General features: G+C 43.5%; 1 protein-coding gene across 5 annotated transcripts in view; it reads right to left on the bottom strand.

Moving 5' to 3' along the window:
* LARP4B (La ribonucleoprotein 4B) overlaps nt 1-22,151 on the bottom strand; it is an 88,282-nt gene that overhangs the window by 21,764 nt on the left and 44,367 nt on the right. For all 5 annotated transcript variants that reach the window (XM_057304595.1, XM_048219352.2, XM_044392068.3 and 2 more), the window contains 4 exons: nt 12,098-12,176; nt 10,491-10,627; nt 4,502-4,605; nt 164-274 (listed from right to left, as the gene is read on the bottom strand). In XM_057304595.1, the coding sequence (XP_057160578.1) occupies nt 164-274; nt 4,502-4,605; nt 10,491-10,627; nt 12,098-12,176 (431 nt within the window). The remainder of the gene's footprint in view (nt 1-163; nt 275-4,501; nt 4,606-10,490; nt 10,628-12,097; nt 12,177-22,151) is intronic.

The raw sequence follows: 22,151 nt of genomic DNA, 5'->3' as shown, positions 1-22,151 counted from the left end.
CACAAACACACCTATTTCAGTTTCTACGACCTGGTTTCCTCCGCACTTTATAATCAAACTGAGGGCCACAATGCAGAGTAATCCCCAGGCCCCGATTTAGTACCCACGCGCTACGTGTGATGTATGGGTAACGCTGAGCTCCAGGCGGGGGGGAACAGCTTACCTGCTGTGCGTCAGCTTCGGTTTCAAATGTAATAAACCAATTATCATTATAGGCAAATTCACAGTTTATAAATTTCGGTAAATTGTCTCCTTTAAATAGCGCTTCTACTTCCTACAGGAAATAAAGAGGTAGAAATTAATTCTCGACTACGCCACATTTGTCCTTACCTAGTAGAAATGACACATACACTCAAGGACAGATCCTTAGACAAAGAGTCCAACATACGGACAGTTAGTAAGCCTCTTTCAGAAGACCTGAGGAGCTGAGCCTCGTTTCCAGAAGCAGGAACCCAATGTCACAGAAAAGAAGTCCACAACTTACTGACAGCTTTTCTTCGTACACCAAGATACCATGAAGCTAAAGTAATTTGAAATTATCGTTTCACTGTACCAGAAAGCTGATAACTACACAACTGGAGAGCAAGGGTGGTAATGTGAGAAATTTAAACATTAGCTGAACTTTTGTTTTTGGCCAAGATGGAACAGATTACCTTCCCATGAAAACGATTCAAAACAAACAAAAACATATGAAAGAATAGTTTTAGACAGCAGAGCTCACGTCATGCAGGGCAGGTGAGCCCGGGGTGCCCATGGAGGCCCCACAGCCCAGTGCCAGGGAGGTGAGCGTGACCCGGCCCCACACATGCAGGGCTCTCACGGGGTCTCCCAGGGCTCAGCGTGCACCAAGAGCCCCTTGCAATGATTAGAGGGAACAGCAGCAGCACTCACGGGGACAGGGGTGTGTCTGCCCCCAACAGGCAGAGGAGGAAACACTCCCAACGCACAGGAGTTCAGGCACAGCATGCAGAAGGGCACTGCTTCCACCTGACAATACTCCTAAAGGGTCAAACTGAACCTCAAAGCCCAACACAGTTCCAGGAAACAATACAAAAACATTTAATAGCCAATAAAGTAAAATCCAAAATGCCTGGCATCCATTCAAAATTTACCGGGCACACAAAGAAACAGAAAAATAGGACCTGAAGGAGAAAAAAAAAAAATCAACCAAATTAAACCCAAAAATGATACAGATCAAAGAATAAAAAGGCAAGAACATTAAAATAGTTCTTAGATATGTACTCTATATTCAAAAAGGCAAAGCCTGAGCATGTAAAGAGAGACATGGAAGAGGGAAGAAACAAAGACCCAAAAAGAACTTCTAGAATGAAAAATGCACTATGTAGGATTAGCAGTTAGTTAGGAACTTTGAAAAGAAGGGAGCAGAGAAAAAAACACGTGAAGAAATAACACCTCAGGAAACTTCATTCAAGAGACTCGCAAGCTACATCAAGATCCATCACCATCAAATTGCTTAAAATCTTCAAAGCACTGAGAAAAAGGGAGCAGTGCCGACATGCAGAGGCACAGAGACAAGAACGACAGACCCAGCCTCAGAAACAACGCACACCAGAACACAGAACAGCGTCTTTAGATACAGGAAGGGAACACAAGCCTGTAATCCTGAGTTCTACGCCCAGAGAAAATATCTTCCATAAATGAAGGCAAAAATAAACATTTTCTCAAAAAGAAACGATAAGAATAAATAAATAAAAGAAAAAAGAAAAGAATTTCTCAAACACACAAAAGCTGAAAAACCTCCCTGCCAGGAGAGCTGCATCACAAGAAATAAAGGACGAAACAGACAGAAAGGAGACCAGAAGGAAGTGTAGACCTAGACATGGGCACGAAAAGCACTGTAAATGGTAAATGCTGGATAAATAGGAAACACATTTTTCTTACTTTTAATCTCTTGAAAAGCAAACTAACTTGTTTGAAGCAAACCTAACAACAAAATACTGTGTGGTTTAGGACTGACTGCACAGTGCGCCAGCCGGGCGTGGGAAGTGGAGCAACGCCTCACAAGGGGGAGCAGTGGGGTGCTATTAACTACAGGCAGATGAGGACCAGCTGAAGATGTCACTACAAACCCTAAAAGCAGCCACTAAGGCAAAACAAAGAGTTCTATCTAGTAAGCCAAAAAAGGAGACAAAAATAATGAATTTAACCCAAATAGGAAGGGAGGCATGGAAAGAAAGGAAAATGAGGACCAGTATAGACAGAAAGAAAACAAGCATCAAGGTGGCAAAGTTAAGCCCAATCACATTATTGATCACATGTGAACGGTCCCAACTCCCCACTTAGAAGGCAGAGATCCTCAGACTGGCTCAGAAAAGCATGACCCAACTCTAGGCAGCCCACAAGAAGTCCACTCAAAGTATGAAGCCACCAACGCGTTAAAGCACAGACGACGTGCCACGGCTAACAGGACTGGGGTGGCGCCATTGACACCACAGTCAAATCCAGAGCAAAATATTACCAGGGAATTGGGGCCATTTCATGAAAGACTATTAATCAACCAAATGAACTACCATTTAAAGAATTTTCCAACCACTGACAAGCACATGGCTACATTTAAACAGGAAGAGTGTTCTGAAGCCCCCGGGGCAGGTGGCACCAACCCGAGCAGAGGGGCTCCGTGCGGTCAGTGCTCCACAAGCTTCCTGTCCTCTCATTCAGCTTGGACCACTTTCCCTCCTTCCTTTCTGCTTCAACCCTTACTTTACTAAAAAACTAAAAAACTTCCATGGTTCAAGTTTGACAACAGACACAGGGTGTGCTGTTTGGAATAATATAAATATACCAAGATCAATGTCTGAAACTAAAAGTAGAAAATTCTTCTCGGTTATAGTCCTTACAAGTATCTCAAAGGACCTACGTGTTAAATATTATTGTGAGTTAATAAAGACATCCAGTTTGGTAGAAAGAAATAAGATGTTATTTCATATTTAGAACCTTAAAAAAAGGACAAAAAAATTCATTCCTAATTTTTCTTCACATGTAATACAGAACTAGTAAAAACAGCCTCAGCTGAACAGAAAGTAAAACTTGGTAGAACAATGCCATACTCAAGAAGGGTATAATTTCTTATGTTAGGTTTGTCAGAACCCTCACCTTTGTTACACTACACCAAGAAGTGTCCTTCATCCACCGGCACAAACACTGATCGATTTTCTCTACAGAGACGGTTCTTTTTTTTTCTTTTTAAAGATTTTATTTATTTATTTGACAGAGAGAGAGACAGCGAGAGAGTGAGCACAAGCAAGGGGAGTGGCAGGCATAGGGAGAGGGAGAAGCAGACTCCCCACTGAGCAGGGAGCCCGATGTGGGGCTCGATCCCAGGACCCTGGGACCATGACCTAAGCTGAAGGCAGATGTTTCACCGACTCAGCCACCCAGGCGCCCCATGTTGGTACTTTTTAAATTAGGATCTGCAGACCCCATCTACACGAAAACGATGTCCCCACCTTGTCCCCAGCTTCTGCACTGACACTGGCAGGGCAGCCAGATCAGACACAGGCTAGGCCGTGTTCCCTGAAGTCTGCAGAGTACACCTCTCCTGTCATGGAGATATTTGTTCTGAAAAGTCATTCAACACAGGGGTGTCTGGGTGCCTCAGAAGGTTGAGCATCTGACTCTTGATTTCAGCTCAGGTCATGGTCTTAGGGTCATGAGATTTAGCCTGGTGTTGAGCTCTGCGCTCAGCGCGGGAGTTGGCTTGTCCCTCTCACTCTGCTCCTCCCCTCCCCTCCCAGCTTGCGCTTGCCCTCTCTATAATACACAAATACTTAAAAAAAAATTTATTTAACATAAAAATATGTTCTTTATCTTAACTTGTGGGTTTGTTATTTTTATTTTTTATTTTTATTTTTTTAAAGATTTTATTTATTTATTTGACAGAGATAGAGACAGCCAGTGAGAGAGGGAACACAAGCAGGGGGAGTGGGAGAGGAAGAAGCAGGCTCATAGCGGAGGAGCCTGACGTGGGGCTCGATCCCACAACGCCGGGATCACGCCCTGAGCCGAAGGCAGACGCCCAACCGCTGTGCCACCCAGGCGCCCCAGTATTTTTTAAGATTTTAGTTATTTACTTACTTGAGAGAGCGAGCAAGCGAGCGCATGGGAGTGGGGGGTGCGGGGCAAAGGCAGAGGGGGAAGCAGACTCCCCAAGGAGCATGGAGCCCAATGTAGGACTAGATCCCAGGACCCCGAGATCTTGACCTGAGCTGAAGGCAGAAGCTTCACCGACTGAGCCACCCAGGCATCCCAGCCTCTTCAGTATTTTTTAATGTGAAGTATATAATGGAGTTCTGAGACCAAAAAGTTTGAGTACCACTCTTACAAATGAATCACACTGTAACTAACAGTGTTTAAATCCTGGGAAGAAAGCGTTACTGTGTGTATTCTTTACAATACATCCTCTAAAAATACACAGAAGTAAACAAATAAAACAAACAAAAACCCACAAAAAACGTCCGAGCGCCCTTCAGAGGAGACTTACTTCTACAGGAGTGGACTCAGGTATTTCACGCAGGATCACAATGCAACGACTCTGATTTGGCCTTACTTTTTCTCCCTTCTCATCCACTTGGACTAAAGGTAAAGCTACAAAGAGAAGAAAAATGAATGGTAAAATACAAACATGACAACAAATCATCTGCGTTCTAGTTATGACGTAATCCAGACGCCCCGGTGTGATGTGCTGCATTACATGTCCTAAACACAATGAAGACACCTGTGTTCAGTGGGATACCTTACCACAAACCATCAGGTTTTACACCCATCCTGCAGGTGAAATTTCTCAAAACTAAGGAGCACGGGAATTTAAAGTCTTTTAAGAGCTAGAATAAACTTAACACCATGACACAAGGATTCTCAACAGCCCAAACGACATGTAGATCACAACTCAGAGTTACTGGCTTCCTCTACAAGGCCCTAACGTAAAATCATTTTCCGTCCTATGATGACTTTTTATTTTAAACTCACAAGGTGCCACGTGCGTCCCACACAGCTTTTCCAAGTGATGACATCCTCCACAACTGCAGCCCATGGTCAACACAAGGAGGGTGGTGTTGGGGCAATAGTGCTAACACAGGGACGGGCCGGATTCAGACCTCACGAGTTTTTACACACACTCCTTTTTGTGATGTTCTGTTTTGGTATCACGTGCAGATTCCAGTCACAACACACCACGACCACAACCAGGGCTCGGAGCTGTCCATCCCCACAAGGACATGTTGCCAACCTCAGGAATGGAAGACTGACTTCACTACAGGTTCTACTAATACTGAAAGGACCCTAAGGAAAATATTATGAAAAAGTTCCTGCTAATAAACATACGTTAGACAACTTACATGAAATAGAAACATCCTTAAAGATACACGCTACCAAAACTCACTCGGAGACGATAGTCACCAACACAGACCTGGATCTGAGAGAAAATTCTCAAGGCCCACGTGGTGTCCCTGATGAGTCCTATCAAACGCTTAAGAAAAAAATAAAACAATTCTATAGCACAACCTCTTCCAAAATACTTTAAGATAACACAGTCCAATTCCACCTATGAAGCCAGCAGCTCTCTGATATTCAAACTAAACAAAGACAACACAAAGCAAGAAAACCACAGACCAATATCCCGTGAACATAGATCAAAAATTCTTACCAAATTTTGCTGAACTGAATCCCACAATATATAAAAATGGTAATAAATCATGACAAGTGGGGTTTATCTCAGGAATGAAAAGACTGGTTTACCAATCGGAAATTAGGCAATGTAATTCACCACATTAATGGACTAAAAAACAAAAAAAACATATAATTACCTCACAGATGCAGACAAAGTATTTGGCAAAATCCAACATTCCTGAAAAAAATTTTCAGCAACTTAGGAATGGAAGGGAAACCTCCTCACTTAGGAAAAGTCAGCATCTAGTGTCCTACTAAAGACAGGACAAAGCAAAAACACCAACTCTCTCCACTTCTGGTCAATACCACACTAGAAGATCAAGCCAGGGTAATCATGCAAGAAACAGAAACAGAACGCACCAGACCGGGTATAAAGAGGTAAAACTTGCCATTCATAGGCAACAAGCTTATCTCTATGTGGAAAATCTGAAAAAATTTCCCAAAAAACTAGAATTGAGGAGTTTAACAAAGTTTTAGTACACAAGATCAACATACAAAAATAAATGGTATTTCTACATACTAGCACTGATGAAAAATTGAAATAAAAACATGATTTAAAATTGTGTCAAAAACAGGAAAAATTCTAAATCTGTTAAGATACAGACAACCTGTACATTGAAAACTGCAGAACATTACCAAGAGAAAATTATAAAAGATGTAAATAAATGGAGAGATACCATGTTCATGGAATGGAAAACTCACTATCGTTACGATGTCAATTCTCCCCACATTGATTTATAGATTCAATGCAATCCCAATAAAAATGTTTTTGAAAAAAAACATCGATTCTAAAATTCATATGGAAATGCAAAGCACTTAGCAGAGCCAAAACAAAGCTGGAGACTCTGCACCTACTTTAGGGCTTCTTACAAAGCCAGAGTGATCAAGACACTGAAGTGCATGTGTTGAAACAGAGACAGATCAAGGACACAAGGCCAAGAGATAAATGCGCAGTGTGGGGACAGATGATCCCGACAACGGCACCAAGTCCAACTTAGTGGAGAAGGGAGAGTCTTTCCAGCTAACAGTGCTGGAACAGTTGCATACCCACACGTGAGGGGGGCAGAGAACTTAGATCCATACCTCAAACCACATACAAAGTTTAGCTTAAAATGGACCACAGGGCTAAAAATGTAAACCCTAAAACTGTTAACACTTCTGGGAGAAAACCTCCGTGACTTTGGATTAAGCACAGATTTCTTAGATACAACACCAAAAGCAAGAGCCATAAAAGAAAAACATAAATTGGACTATTCAAAAAATTCAAAACTCTGCTGTTCAAAAGACACTATTACTAGCAGAATAAAAAAGAGAAGCTAGAGACCAGGAGAATGTATTTGCAAATCACATACCTGATAATAGCGTATATCCAAGACATAAATAATACAGATCTCAAATTACAACCCCCCAAAACCTCAATTGTTAAGAAACCTAATAAAAAGGGGGGGGGCATGTGAACAGACATTTCAGCAAAGATAAAAGAAGAGCAAACAAGCACATGAAAAGATTGTTCGATGTCACCAGGTATTAGGGAAACAAATGAAAATGGCAGTAAGATAAAATTAGAGAATCTGCAAGTAAAATGCCCATGCACGGGGCGTGCTGGCAAGGGTGTGGAGCAATGGGGCCGCATAACGGCAGGGGAACACCCACTCTGGAGACAGGCAGGCAATTTCACAAGTTAATACACCTTCCACACCATCCCAGCTACCGACCCAGAGAAACGCAAGCCTCTGTGCACACTGAGACTTTCACGCCAATGCTCATGACACCTTATTTGTAGTTCTCAAAACCTAGCAATAAACAAGTCTATCAACCAAGTCTAGCTACTGAACGGAACAGGACTCAGAAATAAAAGGCTATAAAAGCTACTGATACACTCAACAATAATTATGCTGAGGGTAAGAAACCAGACCCTCCCCCCAAAGGCTAGTGCATGACTGATTCCATTTACATAAAATTTTCAGAAAATGCACACTAAGGTACAGTGACCAAAAGCAGGTAAGTGGTTGCCTGGAGCAGGAGGAAACATTCGGGGGTGACAGTATGTTCATTATCTTCATTATGGTAGTTCTGCGGGTGTATAAAGATGTCGTAACTTTACAAATGTACATGTAAACCATGTGTAAATTTAAGGTGTGTAAATTCCACCCCCAGAAAGAAAAACAAGACAATAAACAAGGACTGGCGAAACTCCCCGTGCCTCTCATCCCCCAGATTTGTCCCCAGTTTGTGTGCCCCCAATAACGTTCACCTTCAATCAGGAGAGTCTCCCCCTCAGGTCTTTATACTCGTACCCCTGGACCTCTGAACCCATGAAGAGCAGACTTCTATTTATTTTACTCATACCTAAACTCTACATAGACGTTACCATCTCGTACATACGTGAAACAGGCTTTTATATTCAGCACTGCGATTTTAAAATGCAGTCTTGTTGAAAATGTAGCCTACTTCACTTTAATTGTTCTAATATTCACTGTGAGGCTCTATCACAATGTATTTATTCATACCCTGGTGACAAATATCTGAGTCTATTTTTAAATTAGCAATTTCAACCATATTAAGTGTAAAAACAAAGCATTTGAATCATTCTGTACAATGCACTATGTACCATGTGTATTAGGACACAAAAACACAATTTATGCAATTCAATCAACACCAGAGTTTTGGTGCTGTACTAGGGAATATTCAAATTAAAATAAAATGTTATGAAGTGTCTACTGTGTATCTAACATGATACGTTAGGCATTCGGGGCATGGGGTAAGATTTAAACAGATCTCTGCTCACAGAGGCTTATTTATGTCACCCTCTCCAGACAACTACATGCTAACCACACTATTCATTAGGTTATTACATATGTACATATATTTCTGTCTAAAACTGGAGTGAAAAGAAGCAATTAGACGCTCAAGAGCTGAAGGCAGATGGACAGGAGGAACCACTACAACTCCAGACCCCCCACCGACACGGTAGTGGCAGGGATGGCAGAAGGGTGGGGAGGGGGCAGGGCTGTCGGTCCATGGAGAGAAATGGCTCCCTGCAGCAACCACACAGGGCAATTCAACATCCTCGTGCTCTGCATGAATGACTCCTAGCCAGCAAGGGTCAACTGAGAAATCACCCACGGGGCAGCCAAGTTTCCAAGGAATGCCTAAAAGAAATAACTACATCTGGGGCTCCTAATAATAACCAAAGAATGTTAACCGAGAAAGTGCTTTGAGGTTAGGAAAGCCACTGGCCTTTGTAAGTGGGTTACACAGAACCAAACTCAACCGATTCATCAAACAGATTTTAGTTCTAAATGGAGTGTCAAAAACAAAGCAATGCTGGAAAGCATAAAGCTATCTTGGGAAACAGTGGTTATAATTTTCAGAATTCAAACTTCACAGATCATGTCTGCTTGTTTCTTCACTATCTGCTCCAATAATTCAATGACCTTACAAAGTCTGCCTAGGAATAGAAAGCAGAGAACTTTTATTTGTGAAGAGAAATCCAACAAAGTTTTAAGATAAGATGTCACCTATTCTTCTATGAGGTCGAATGCACATAAGAAAAAATCATCACTACCTGTCAGCCATACCAGGGAGAGCATGGAAACACTGCTGCTTAAGTGTCAAGTGACGGAAAGTCAGAGTGGTGACACGGGGAAATGGGGTTTTAATTCTGGCATGAAGGATATCCCCTCATTTAGAAATATTTGGGGGGCGCCTGGGTGGCACAGTCATTAAGCGTCTGCCTTCGGCTCAGGGCGTGATCCTGGCGTTCCAGGATCGAGCCCCACATCAGGCTCTTCCACTGGGAGCCTGCTTCTTCCTCTCCCACTCCCCCTGCTTGTGTTCCCTCTCTCGCTGGCTGTCTCTGTCTAATAAATAAATAAATAAATCTTTAAAAAAAATATTTGGGGCAGGGGGAACATAATGTACACTGTGTTCTTTGTGAAGGACTCAGAGCAGCCCTGAGAAGGGAGAGTATAGCAATAATTCATCTGGTACTTGCAGTCCTATTACAGAAAGTGACTTTTTACAATTAAAAACAACTCCATTTGAACAGATATATAATATATTGTACATTGAATTTAACTCATCCCCAGTGAAGCCATCCGGGGCGTCAGGGAAGGGTGGAAGCAGTACAAAGGCTCTCAGAAAACTCCGGGCAGTGGTGGTTCTCCGGACGTACATCGAGGCCCACACCGACACAGCTGTGCACCGCACGCACACGCAGCGCAGCTCCCTGGACCTCAGTTATAACCTCAGTCAGACGGTGTCTTCAAAAACATACGACAAAGTAGTTAGGTTGTAGATGCCTCAATCAGCAAACCACAGCTTCAAGGCCCATAGTCCCCGAATCCCTGCAGGTCTCTGATGTAATGTTTAAACCTCCCTCTGATGTTACCAAATGTTCAAGAAACAACTTCACTCACAATATCCCTTTCAAGAAAAACAGTCCTATTTCACCAAAACTTTAGCAGGAACTTGAAATTTAAAGAAGCCCTTTTTGTTGCTAGAATGCTAATGAAAATGAATTGTACTTTCCATCAAATACCATCATGTCCTGTATTTTTCACCAACATCACAGCAGTCACCCATCTCCGCAACAGCCTTTCTTATGCCCACTCGGTCATCTGGGATATACGGGGTCTGAGATATGGAGCCCATCGACACCCCTTACCGGACACGGGCCAGCCAGAGAGGTGAAGGAACACCACACTTGTCATCAAGTACCTTAGCACTGAATGGCTATGGACCTGAACGGTCACACTTCTGCGAGACCACGTACGCGTCGGCCCAGACCGCCGTTTACTTACACCTCAGCACTTCCACAATCAAGTTCATGTCAGTACTGAGCTTCTTGACATGGTCCAGGTTAGCTACCGTGGTGATTGGCACATACTGATCACTGTCCATCTGCGATATAAGGTACATGTCACTAGCAAGGTTCTCCCTGCGGAAAGAAGACAATAGCTTTTAATGACTCCTTCTTTCAAAGGACGCTTCCAAAGAGGTACGAGCGTGGCATGGCCGTGCTTCAGAGTTACGTCAGAGTTCCCACCCCATCTGTTTCTTGTCACCTCTCTGAGCTTAAGTAAAATTTTTAAAGACGTGGGGAGGTAGGGAGAGCAAAAGTGTAGTGCGCTTTTTACAATCACAATTAATGAGTGAGTAATCCCTTTGTTCTAAAAAGTGTTTGAGTAGCTTATTAAAAATACAGAAACGGTTTTTTTAGGTAAGAAAATCCAGCTGAAAGAACACAAAGCTAAGAAAGCCATGGGAAGGCCAGGAAAGGCTGGTGCACAAGTGCCTGCTGGGCTTGCTGTGCCATCGGGAACACATGCAGCCAGGATTACAGAGCAGCAGTCACGCAGGTAGTCTGCAGGCGCCAGCAGCTCAGGGGAAGGGGAGCCACTTGCTGGGGTTTGGGCCTACGGTGATGCTTCTAATATGAAGTCTCCATAAACAGGACAATGGGCTCAGAACATCTCAACACACACACACTGATCCCAGTGAAGGCCGAGGACAGTCTCGGAGATCCATAAAGGGCAATGCTGCTCTGTCCCCACCTGTCAGGTAGTGCAGGGGGACAGAGCGGAGCTCTTGCGAGGTGCAGACCCCACTCTTCCACCTCACAGAGCATGCCCTGAGGCCGTGTGCCGGGGCCCTAACTGGGGAGGTGTGGGCCAGGCAGGAAAGCTGGGGCACCCACCCTGCCCCACCTCTCTCCTCCATGCAGCCCCACCGTCTCTACAGCGGCCCTCCTCAGACGCCTTGTGAAAGTCTGAAGGCAGGTCCAGAGAAACACTGGGAAAATCGCCATAGCTGAGAGAAGACCTTACACATGGCCCATCAGTTACTTTCACACTCAAAGAAAACTACATTTAACCCGATCCCATCTTCCCGTATGTGTGGTTCTGCTACTTTGAACTTTAAAGGTTCTACTCCCTTTGTCAACAGAAAAGGTACTACTCAGGAGAAAGGAACAACTAAAAATATGAGTAGTCCACACACAGAACAATTTGCTCCTGCAGGGTTTGGCGTACTGGGAGAACTAGGATAGGAAATGTGTTCTCGAACTTCGCTGTGCTCAAGAATGTCTCTGTGAGACTGATGACCGGAGGCCCCACCCTCAGAGTCTGATTCCGTGGGATGGGGGCATGGGGTCACGGCCAGGACTCTGAATTTCAAAAAGCAACCCAGGTAGACCATCACGATGAATGTATGGAGAACTGTGAGGAACACTGGCCTAGATGACTCGGTTCGGTTCTCCAGCACATCAACGGCTACGGCTACTCCATCTTCTCCGTGTCCTATGAATATACCAGCAGATCTCTACCCCTTCTCCACAGCATCACATCCACACATAACAGCCAGTGCAGAACCCCTGAGCAGGTACTAGAAAAACCACCGGCATCCTTACCTAGATAAGCAGAATTCCAATGTCTTTTTAAGTACTTCCCGGGGGTCCTCCTGGCTTTCCGGCTGAGACTCATTTCCTCCTACACAAAAGAAATGATCAACTCAGGAAAAATGGCTTAAAATTTACCAAGCAGATCAGATGATTCACCACTGATTCTCAAGGTTTTTTTGTTGTTGTTTTTAAAGATTTTATTTATTTATTTGACAGAGAAAGAGACAGCCAGCCAGAGAGGGAGCACAAGCAGGGGGAGTGGGAGAGGAAGAAGCAGGCCCATAGCAGAGGAGCCTGATGTGGGGCTCAATCCCAGGACTCTGGGATCACGCCCTGAGCCGAAGGCAGACACTTAATGACTGAGCCACCCAGGCGCCCCTCATGTTTTCACTATACATATTAATTCATCTACACTGTGCATAGACAGTCCACTATTTTACCTACTAAGAAAAGGAAATCAGAGGCAAAAAACTTAAAATCCCCTCTCCCCTAAACAAAAACAATAGTTTCAAAAATAATATGAGGAATAATGTTAGCGAAGTTTAGAGGTCCTTCGTTCCCTCCCTTCCAAAAAGTCTAAGTTTATTTAATACCTTGTCTCAATTCAAAAAGGACTTTCAAGTAGCCTACAAGAACACAGATACTAAAACAACAGTAAAATATAAAGGAAAGAATAAAAATAAGGAATAAGATAAATACAGGCCAGAAAGATAAAGGCACACAGGCCATAAGGACTACGCAGTCTGCACACTAGAGCCTTATGAACTTGCTTTTAAATGTCCAGGCAGTCAAAGCTGCAAGTGGGAAGTGCTGTGTTTCAGAGATCCTACGGGAGAATACCAAGTAAGCAGACCTTCAACACGAGACAGAGGCTGGCATCAGCTTCTGGAGGAGACTTCTCCTAAGACGCCAGATGGCACTGTGGGTGACATGAGCATGTGTCCCACAAGGCACTGGTCAGGGACCAGACAGTGAGCTGGAGCTCAGGGTAAGGCCCTGGCACCCCCTGCACCCAAACACCGTGAGAGCAGGATTTTCATACTGGAGTTTGGGGTGAGGTCCCTATTTTTTTAGGTGGACAAGATATCAAAGGCACTGAAACACGAGAACTAACAGTTTTTCATACACTTCTATGTAGATCTGCATAATCCTATATGTGGAATTTTTTAAAAGTCAAAGACCATCAAAAAGTAAGGACAAAGTGGGGCATTTATTAACAAGTAAGGACAGAGAGCTTGTGTCTGTTTTATGTAGAGCTTTAACAAAATCCAACCCCAACCAGCATAAGCAAACAGACAATAAAACAAAACAAAACAAACAAACAAACAAAAAAACCCACACCCAACCAACCCAAAACAACGAAATAAAACCAATGGACTTGAGGAGGCTGGAAATTACAAATGGCCCCTGAAACACAATCTAATGTCATTCCTTTGTCCAGAAAGGCCTCTCCTGAGCACTCTAAATTCACATGCCACCACAGATTTCAGACATTTACTGTCTCTTGCATGCCAGGCACTCTTGCACCACTGTTTATTCAGCCTAGAGAAGGCAATCCACAGTTGAATAAATAAACATTCAACATACAGTCAGGTACAATCAGACACAAAGGAGAATACCACAAGGCCTGGGAGAGCATGCCAGAGCTGCTCCAGACATGCCAGCCAGAGGGGTGCTGCTCCAGAGGCGGCATGGAGCAGAGCCCAATGGAGGAGACAGCAGGCCTCTCTGGCATCTGGGGAAGCACATTCTCTAGCAGGGGTGCAGCAAGGGCACAGGGGAGCACACGAGAAATGAGGCCACAGAGGCAGGGAGGGTGGGTGTCACATTAAGCAGGCCTTGCGGGCTACAATGAGGACATGAGAATTCTAACCCAAATGTGACAGGAAGCCAATTTACATCCTGAAGAGATTGCTCTGCTCTGTGCTGAAGAGGGAAGCAAAGAGCCTTGTCGGGATGCCGATGCAACAATCAAGGATAAACTAGTATTTGGGACTATTCTAGGTGAAGGCTGGGACTTGAGCCAAAAACACAGGAAGAGTCCAGGTCTAGGACTGACCCCTGGACGTGCCCATCTCCTACGGAAAACGGAGAGGACAAAGACAGCGAGACGGGACATGGGGTCAGCCGGAAACGGAGGCCACAGCAAGGTCAGGTGAGGAAAGACATGGGTTCCCCACTCGGTCTAGCAGCACATCACTGGAGGCCTGGATAAAGGCAGTGCTAGTGATGAGGCTAGGGTAACAGTCCACCTGGACGGGGCTTGAGGGCGCATGAGAGGCGAGCACATAGAGGCAGCTGTTCCAGACGATGCTTCTGGAGAGTTCTGGAGGAGGAAGACAGGATGTCGAAGGCAGTCTCATGTAACATAAGAGAGGACAGAACTACGTGGAAGACTCCTCACACAGCCAAGGAAGGGTCTCTTGTGGACACAGGAGTAGAGGGGTCACAGACAGAGGATGTGAGACGGACAGGTGTCAGGGTGTAAAGTACTCTTCTGACAGCTCCAGTCCTCACAATTAAGACACAGACATGAGGTCATCTGCTTCTAGACAAGATAAAGAACAACCAGCAAAACAGCTGGAAACAGAGGGGGAGTGCCACCAGCAAGATGGCAGAATAGGAGGTCCCCACTCATGTTCCCCTCAGCAGCAATCTGGCATCCATCCTCCAACAAAAATGCCCTATGGGAGTTCTGGTATCCAGGGAGGAGACTGAAACCTGGGTGCAGTCCAAGATAAGCAAAGCCGTTTGAGAAGGCAGGCCCTGCATCCAGGCAGCTGACTTGCCAGAGGCCCCAGCTACAGACCCAGAAAGGCTCTGCCCCGAACACTTGGCTACAGTCCTGTTTGGCTTGGTCCTGTCCCCAGCATCATCTGCCAAGAAGGAGCCTTGCCCATCTAAACCCCGGGTCACAGGCACACAGACCTCAGTCCTGGCTGTGGACCCCACAATGGCCCAAGACCCAACTCCAGCCCCTCTGGGCTGCAGTCCAGTTGACATACTCAGACTGCAAGTAGAGCACGGGCCCTGGAAGTGGGCTCCAGCCACCCTCCGGCCAGTCCCTGAGCAGGTCTGTTGGCCAAGGGTCCCAATGAAAAATGCCTACAGTTAGTGCCCCTAGAGACAGGCCAGCCAACCTCAGCTAAGGGCGGGTCCTGAAGCGCACCTGTGACTTGGCTTCAGCCTCTCCCAGCTGCACCACCAGTCCACAAGCACTTCTGCCCACCCCCAGAGTGCCCAGGGATCAGGTGAGATGCATACCCCACTAACAAGTCCGCTAACCGCTGACTCTACTGCAGAGACCCAGGAGCAGCCTTGTGACCCAGCTCCAACCCATCACAACTGCGAATGCAGAGGGAATGCCATCAGCCTAAACCCACAGGAGAATGTCCCTGCCTGACAAATCCAGTCTGTAAAGACAGGAAAAGGTGTTTCCTCCTTCAAATGCACAGACATCGCAACACAGCTACAAGAATCAGACACATATGACACCACCAATGGAAACTAACAAGGCCCCAGTAACTGATTCCAATGAAACACACACGGACAAATGGCCTGACAAAGGATTCAAAAACGATCACCTTAAAGAAACTCCGCGAAATCCAAGAGAACATACACACAACTAAATGAAATCAGGAAAATGATGCAGAAGAAAAAGTAAGACGTTTAGTAATGAAGCAGAAACCACAAAAAAGAACCAAACAGAAACCTTGGAGCTGAAGAACACAAGGATAAACCTGAGAACTCAATACAGCACTTCCACAGCAGGGTCAAACGTGCAGAGGGAAGACTCAGCAAATGCAAAGCCAGGTCATGTGACATTAGCCAGTTAGAGGGACAAGAACCAAGAATGAAGACCAGTGGTAAGTCTATGTAACGGGCACCATGTGCCAGTTTGCACACAAACACCAACAATCTGTAAAAGAGATCGAGAAAGACCAAAATACCTATGAATGAATTCAATCAAGGAAGCGAAAGACCTGTACCCTGAGAACTACAGACACTGATGAAAGGGACGGAGTAAGACACAAATAAATGGAAAGATAGTTCATGCTTATGGATTGCAACAGTACCATTAGAATGTCCATACTCCCAGAGCAATCTACAGATTCAATGCAATCCAACCCAAAATTCCAATGGCATTTTTCACAGAAACAGAGCAAACAATTCTAAAATTCTTATGAACCCACAAAGACCCTGAATAGCCAAAGCAATCTCAAGAAAAGAATAGGGGCATAAATGCTCCCTGACTTCAAAATTTTATTACAAACCTAAGTAATCAAAACAGGTTGGTATGAAAATAAAAACAGACACAGAGATCAGTGAACAGAGTCCAGAAATAAACCCACACATATACAGTTAACTGATTTTCAACAAGGCTGACAAGAATACTCAATGGGGGAAAAGTGTCTTCAATGAACGCTGTTGGGAAAATTGGACCGCCACATGCAAAAGAATGAAACTGAAGCTTTATCTTACATCATATACAAAAATCAACTCAAAATGGATTAAAGATGCACATAAGACCTAAAACTGTAGAACTCCTAGAAGAAAATGTTGGGGAAAAGCTCCTCAGCATTGGTCTTGGCAACGACTTTTTGGACCTGCACCAAAAGCACGGGCAACAGAAGCAAAAACAAACAAGTGGGACTACATCAAACTAAAATCTTCTGCACAGCAAAGGAAGCCATCAGCACAAGGAAAAGGCAGCCTATGGAATGGGAAGAAAATATTTACGATATCTGTATTTATCTGATAAGGGGTTATATCCAAAACATAAAAGAAATTCATTCACACTTAACAGCAAAACCAAACAAAAACCTGATTTAAAAATGGGCAAAGGGGGCGTCTGGGTGGCTCAGTCAGTTAGGAACCTGCCTTCAGCTCAGGTCACGATCTCGGGGCCCTGGGATCAAGTCCCGCATCGGGCTCTCTGCTGAGTGGGGAGCCTGCTTCTCCCTCTCCCTTTGCCCCTCCCCCTGGCTCATACTCGCTCTCTAATAAATAAATAAAATCTTTAAAAAAAAAAAAAAACTGGGCAAAGGACCTAAATAGATATTTTTCCAAAGAAGGTTTACAAATGGCTAACAGGTACATGAAAAGGTGCTCAACATCACTCAGCATCATTAGGAAAACTGAGAATCAAAACCACAGTGAGATATCACCTCATACCTGTTAGGATGGTTATCATCAAAAAACCAAGATAACAAGTGTTGTGAGGATGTGAAGAAAAAGAACTGTTGGCAGGAATGCAAACTGGTGCAGCCACTGTGGAAACCAGTATGGAGGTTCCTCAAGAAGTTAAAAACAGAGCTACCCTACGACCCAGCAATCCCACTAGTGGGCATACATCCCAAGGAAATAATCAGGATCTTGAAGAGCTATCCGTGCTCCCGTGTTCACGGCAGCACCATTCACAGTAGCCAAGACAAAGGAACAACCTAAGCGGCTGTCCGCAGATGAACGGATAAGGACGACGTGACGTATATACACACTGGGATATTAACCATAAAAAAGGAGGAATCCTGCCATTTGAGACAACATGAGCATGGAGGCACTATGCTAAGTGACATAAGTCAGACACAGAAAGGGAAAAATTACATGATCTCTCCTGTATGTGGAATCTAAAAAGTCAAAATCATACAACCAGAGGGCAGACCCATGGCTGGAAAAGTGGGGACAATGGGGAGATGTTGGTCACAGGATACAAACTTTCAGTTATCAGAAGAATGAAGTTCTGGGGATCTCAGGTACAGCACGGTGACTATATTTCACAATACTGTACTATATACTTGAAACTTGCTAAGAAAGTAGATCATAAGTGTTCTCAGCATACCAAAACCAGAAAAACAAAAACACTGTGAGGTAATGGATGTGTTAATTAGCTTGATTATGACAGTTATTTCACAGTGACTATGTAATATCAAATGATCGATGTTGGATACCTACCTTAAACATATTCAATTTTTACTTGTCAATTACACCTCAGTAAAGCTAGAAAAAACTGTGACCTTACCCCTTTTCCCTTACACTGTTTCCTTATGCTTTTGTCTTTTCTATCGTAGTTACCATCCTCTTACCTTATCTATCACAAACTTATTTGTTATGTGTATTAGTAATTGTCTGTCTCTGTGAAACAGATGTAAGCTCAAGTAAAGCAGGGGCTCTCATCAGTTCTATTCACTGAGGTATCCCAAGTAAATGGGGCACACGGTGGGTTCTGAATAAATATCTTCTGAATGGAAAAACAAAACAGAGTAAATGAAACAAGTTTTCCAGATGTAGGAACATAGGTCCCTAAGAGATATGGGACATACAACTTTCCCAAGTCTGGGCTCAGCAAGTGGGACGGGAAGCCAGGAAGAAGTCAGTGGGTATGCTGAACTAAGAGGCACAGAAGAGGGTGCCAGGACAGGATGCACAGGGAGGGGGTCGAGAGAGAGCAGCAGAGGGCCTCTCAAGCAGGCAGCCATGTCACAGCACCGGTGTGACGCAATCCCTGGCAGTGGGGAAAAATCACGGAAAGGACCAGAAGCAGCATGCATCCCTCCCTCACACAGGGCTGGAAGCAGTGCCTGTTCCCACCAGCTGGACCAGAATACCACAGGTGCACAGAGTATGGGCTCTTGCCTCAGGGGTGGGAAGTAACTGGCCCCTGACAAACCACCATTCCACTCCTGCCTAACAAATCTTAAAACAAGATTTAAAAGGATCAAATTGTTTCCAAGTAAGTTAGATGCATCCTGGAACAATAATCAAACTATTTAAAGAAAGAACAAAAACATTAAGTACCTAACCAAAAATTACCATGAATGTCAAGCAGGAAAACTGACCCATTAACTAAGAGCGAACTAGCCAGAACAGTCGACACAGGTGTTAACACGAACTGACTAACACATTATAATGGCAATTGTGCACATGCTTCAAAAGTTAGGTAGAAACATGAAAAATACTGAAAAGACCCAAATCGGACTTCTACAGATGAAAACTACAATGTCTGATATTAAAAATATACTTGATGGAATTAACAACAGATTACACATTGTAGAAGACTAATGAACTTGAAGATATACCAGAAACTTTCCAAAATGAAACCAAGAAATAAGAATTTTTAAAAAGGACAGAGGATGGAGTGCCTGGGTGGCTCAGCTGGTTAAGCATCTGCCTTCAGCTCAGGTCATAGTCCCAGGGTCGTGGGATTGAGCCCCACGTCAGGCTCCCTGCTCAGTGGGGAGTCTGCTTTTCCCTCTCCCTCTCCCCCTGCTCGTGCTATCACTCTCTCTCTCTCTCTCTCTGTCATATAAATAAATAAAATCTTTAAAAGCATATATATATATGTATATATACTAAAAAAAAAAAAAAAAAAGAACAGAGGATCAGTGAGCTCTGGGACAACTTCAAGGGTCTTAATAGAGGAACAACCAGAGATCAAGAAAGGAAAGAAATGGCTGGGGGGCACTGGGGGGGGGCAACATTTGAAGAAATTATGGCCCAAATTTCACCAACTCTGGTGAAAACGTTTGTAAATCACAGATTGAAGAAGCTCAATGAACACCTACCACAAGAAACACAAAGACTGCTTTTAAGTTACATCGTGATCAAAATGCCCCAAACCACTTATAAAGAAAAAGGGCTTGACCAAAAAAAATCTAACAACAGAGAATTCTGCAGGAAGCAAAAATGAATGTAAACTAAAGATAGTTTCAGATACACAGAAGCTGTAACAATCCATCACAGCAGATCTGCACTACAAGACACATTCAAGTCCTTTAGGTGGAAGCAAAAGGATACCAGAAGGAAGTCTGGATTTACACAAACGAAAGAAGACCACCAGAAGTGGTAACGGTAACTACAGAGCATCCTCCTAACAAGAGCAAAATACACATTCTTCTCAAGGGGAAAGGGAACATGTACTTAAGATGGCCCAGATTCTGGCCCACAGTACAAATCTTAATAAATTTAAAGGGATTCAAGTCATATGAATTACTTCCCATGACTATAAGGAGATTAAATTAGAAAACCAATAAAAGAAAGTTCCCCGGAAAATCCCCAAATATCTGGAAACTAAATACCAGACTTCTAAATTACCCATGGATCAAAGAAAAAAATTAAGAAAGAAATCAGAGATAATTTCGAACTGAATTTTTTTAAAAACCACACCTACAATATACCAGAATTTGTGAGACTGTGCTAACAGAGTACTTTGGAGACTTATGGAAGAAAACAGCTACCCCAGAAAAGAAGAAATGCCTCCCATCAATGAGCTCAGTTTCCATTGTAGACACTAGGGGGAAAAAAAAAATCAAACCCCAAGTAACGAAGAGAAAGTTGATTACACAGATCAGAAGAAAACCAAGGAAACAGGAAGGAGAAATACAATGAAACCAACTACTGGTTCTTTCAGACCATCAACAAAATTGACAAATCTCTACACAGATTCATGGGGGGGATGAATTACCAGTAACAGTAACGAGTTAGGTGACACAGCTACAGATCCTACAGAGGGTGAATAAACACAGTACTATGAGCAATTCTAAGCAACGGAGTTGATACTTTAGATGAAGTGGACTGAATCTTTATAAGACCCAAGTAACTAAAACTGAAACCTGAGCAGCCCTACACGAAAAACAAACTGTAGGGCCACCTGGGTGGCTCAGACAGTTGAGTGTCCGACTTCCGGTTTTGGCTCGGGTCTTGGTCTCATGGTTGTGGGTTCCAGCCCCGCACTAGGTGTGGAGCCTACTTAAAAACAAACAAAAACTGTAGCTGAAAACCTTCCCTCACACAAAACCCTAGGCCCACATGGCTCCACTTCTTCATTTAAAAAAGAAATGATAACCTCTTCCAAAAAACCACATAGGCAGGAATACACTGAAAAGAAAACTACAGACCAACACTCCTCATGAACACAGGTATGGAAATTTTATGCAAAATTCTGGCCAATCTAATCCAACAACTAATCAAAAGTATGTTACATCATGACCCAGTGACGCTTATCCCAGAAATGTAAGGCGGACTGGATACATGAAAAATCACCCTAACACTAAAATTAAAGAAGTATGATCATTGCCACAGATGGAGAAAAAAGCATGACAAATTCCAACAACCACTCCTTTTAAAAACTCTCGGCAAACGTAACAGAAGGGCACCTCATGAACCCGATGACGGTCATGTACCTAAAACCAAAACTAACATTACACTTACTGGTAAAACAGAATGTCTCAGACAGATGTTTGCTCTCATGATCTGTTCACCTTTGTTTTTTTTTTTTTTCCCCAAGATTTTATTTTAAGTAATCCCTACATTCATCGCAGGGCCTGAACTCACAACCCTGTATCAAGAGTCACATACTCCACTGACTGAGCCAGCCAGGTACGCCTCTGTTCAGCTTTGTAATGAAGGCTCTATCCAGGGCAATCAGGCAAGACAAAGAAGTAAGAAGCAAAGAAAGGAAAGAAGAGGCACCGACTGGCTAGGAAATAAAGCTGAATGTATTTACAAATAATATGACGGTCTATGTAGAAGACATGATGGAATCCAAAAACAGTTCCTAAAACTAGTAAGTGAGCTTAGCATGTTTCCAGAGAGTATCAATTTACAAAAATTAATTATATTTCTATATACTATAATAATTCCAAATTAAATTTTTAAAAAATCACAACAGCACCAAAAAAATATGAAATACTTAAGGATAAGTATTTAAGTACAAAAGATGTGGAAGACCAGTACACTGAAAAGTAAAAAATACAGCCAAGAGAAATTAAAGAAGACCTAACCAAGCGGAGACACCGCACTAAAATGTCAATGTTGTCCAGTGGGTCTATAGATTCAATGCAAGCCCAATAAAAACCTCACATTTTGGTGACACTGACCAGGTCATTTTAACTTGTATGGAAATAAAAAGGAACGAGAAAAGCCAAAGTATTTTGAAAAAGAACAAAATTGGAAAGCTAACACCACCTGTTTTTAAGACTTACTTACAATAATCACAACAGTGCGGCACTGCTGTGAAAACAGATTTAACAGAGGGATGGAAAAGAAAGACACAGTCCAGAGATAA

The sequence above is a fragment of the Ursus arctos genome, unplaced genomic scaffold, assembly GCF_023065955.2.
Source record: "Ursus arctos isolate Adak ecotype North America unplaced genomic scaffold, UrsArc2.0 scaffold_30, whole genome shotgun sequence".
NCBI lineage: Eukaryota > Metazoa > Chordata > Mammalia > Carnivora > Ursidae > Ursus > Ursus arctos.
This window is presented reverse-complemented; position numbering and strand designations above follow the sequence as displayed.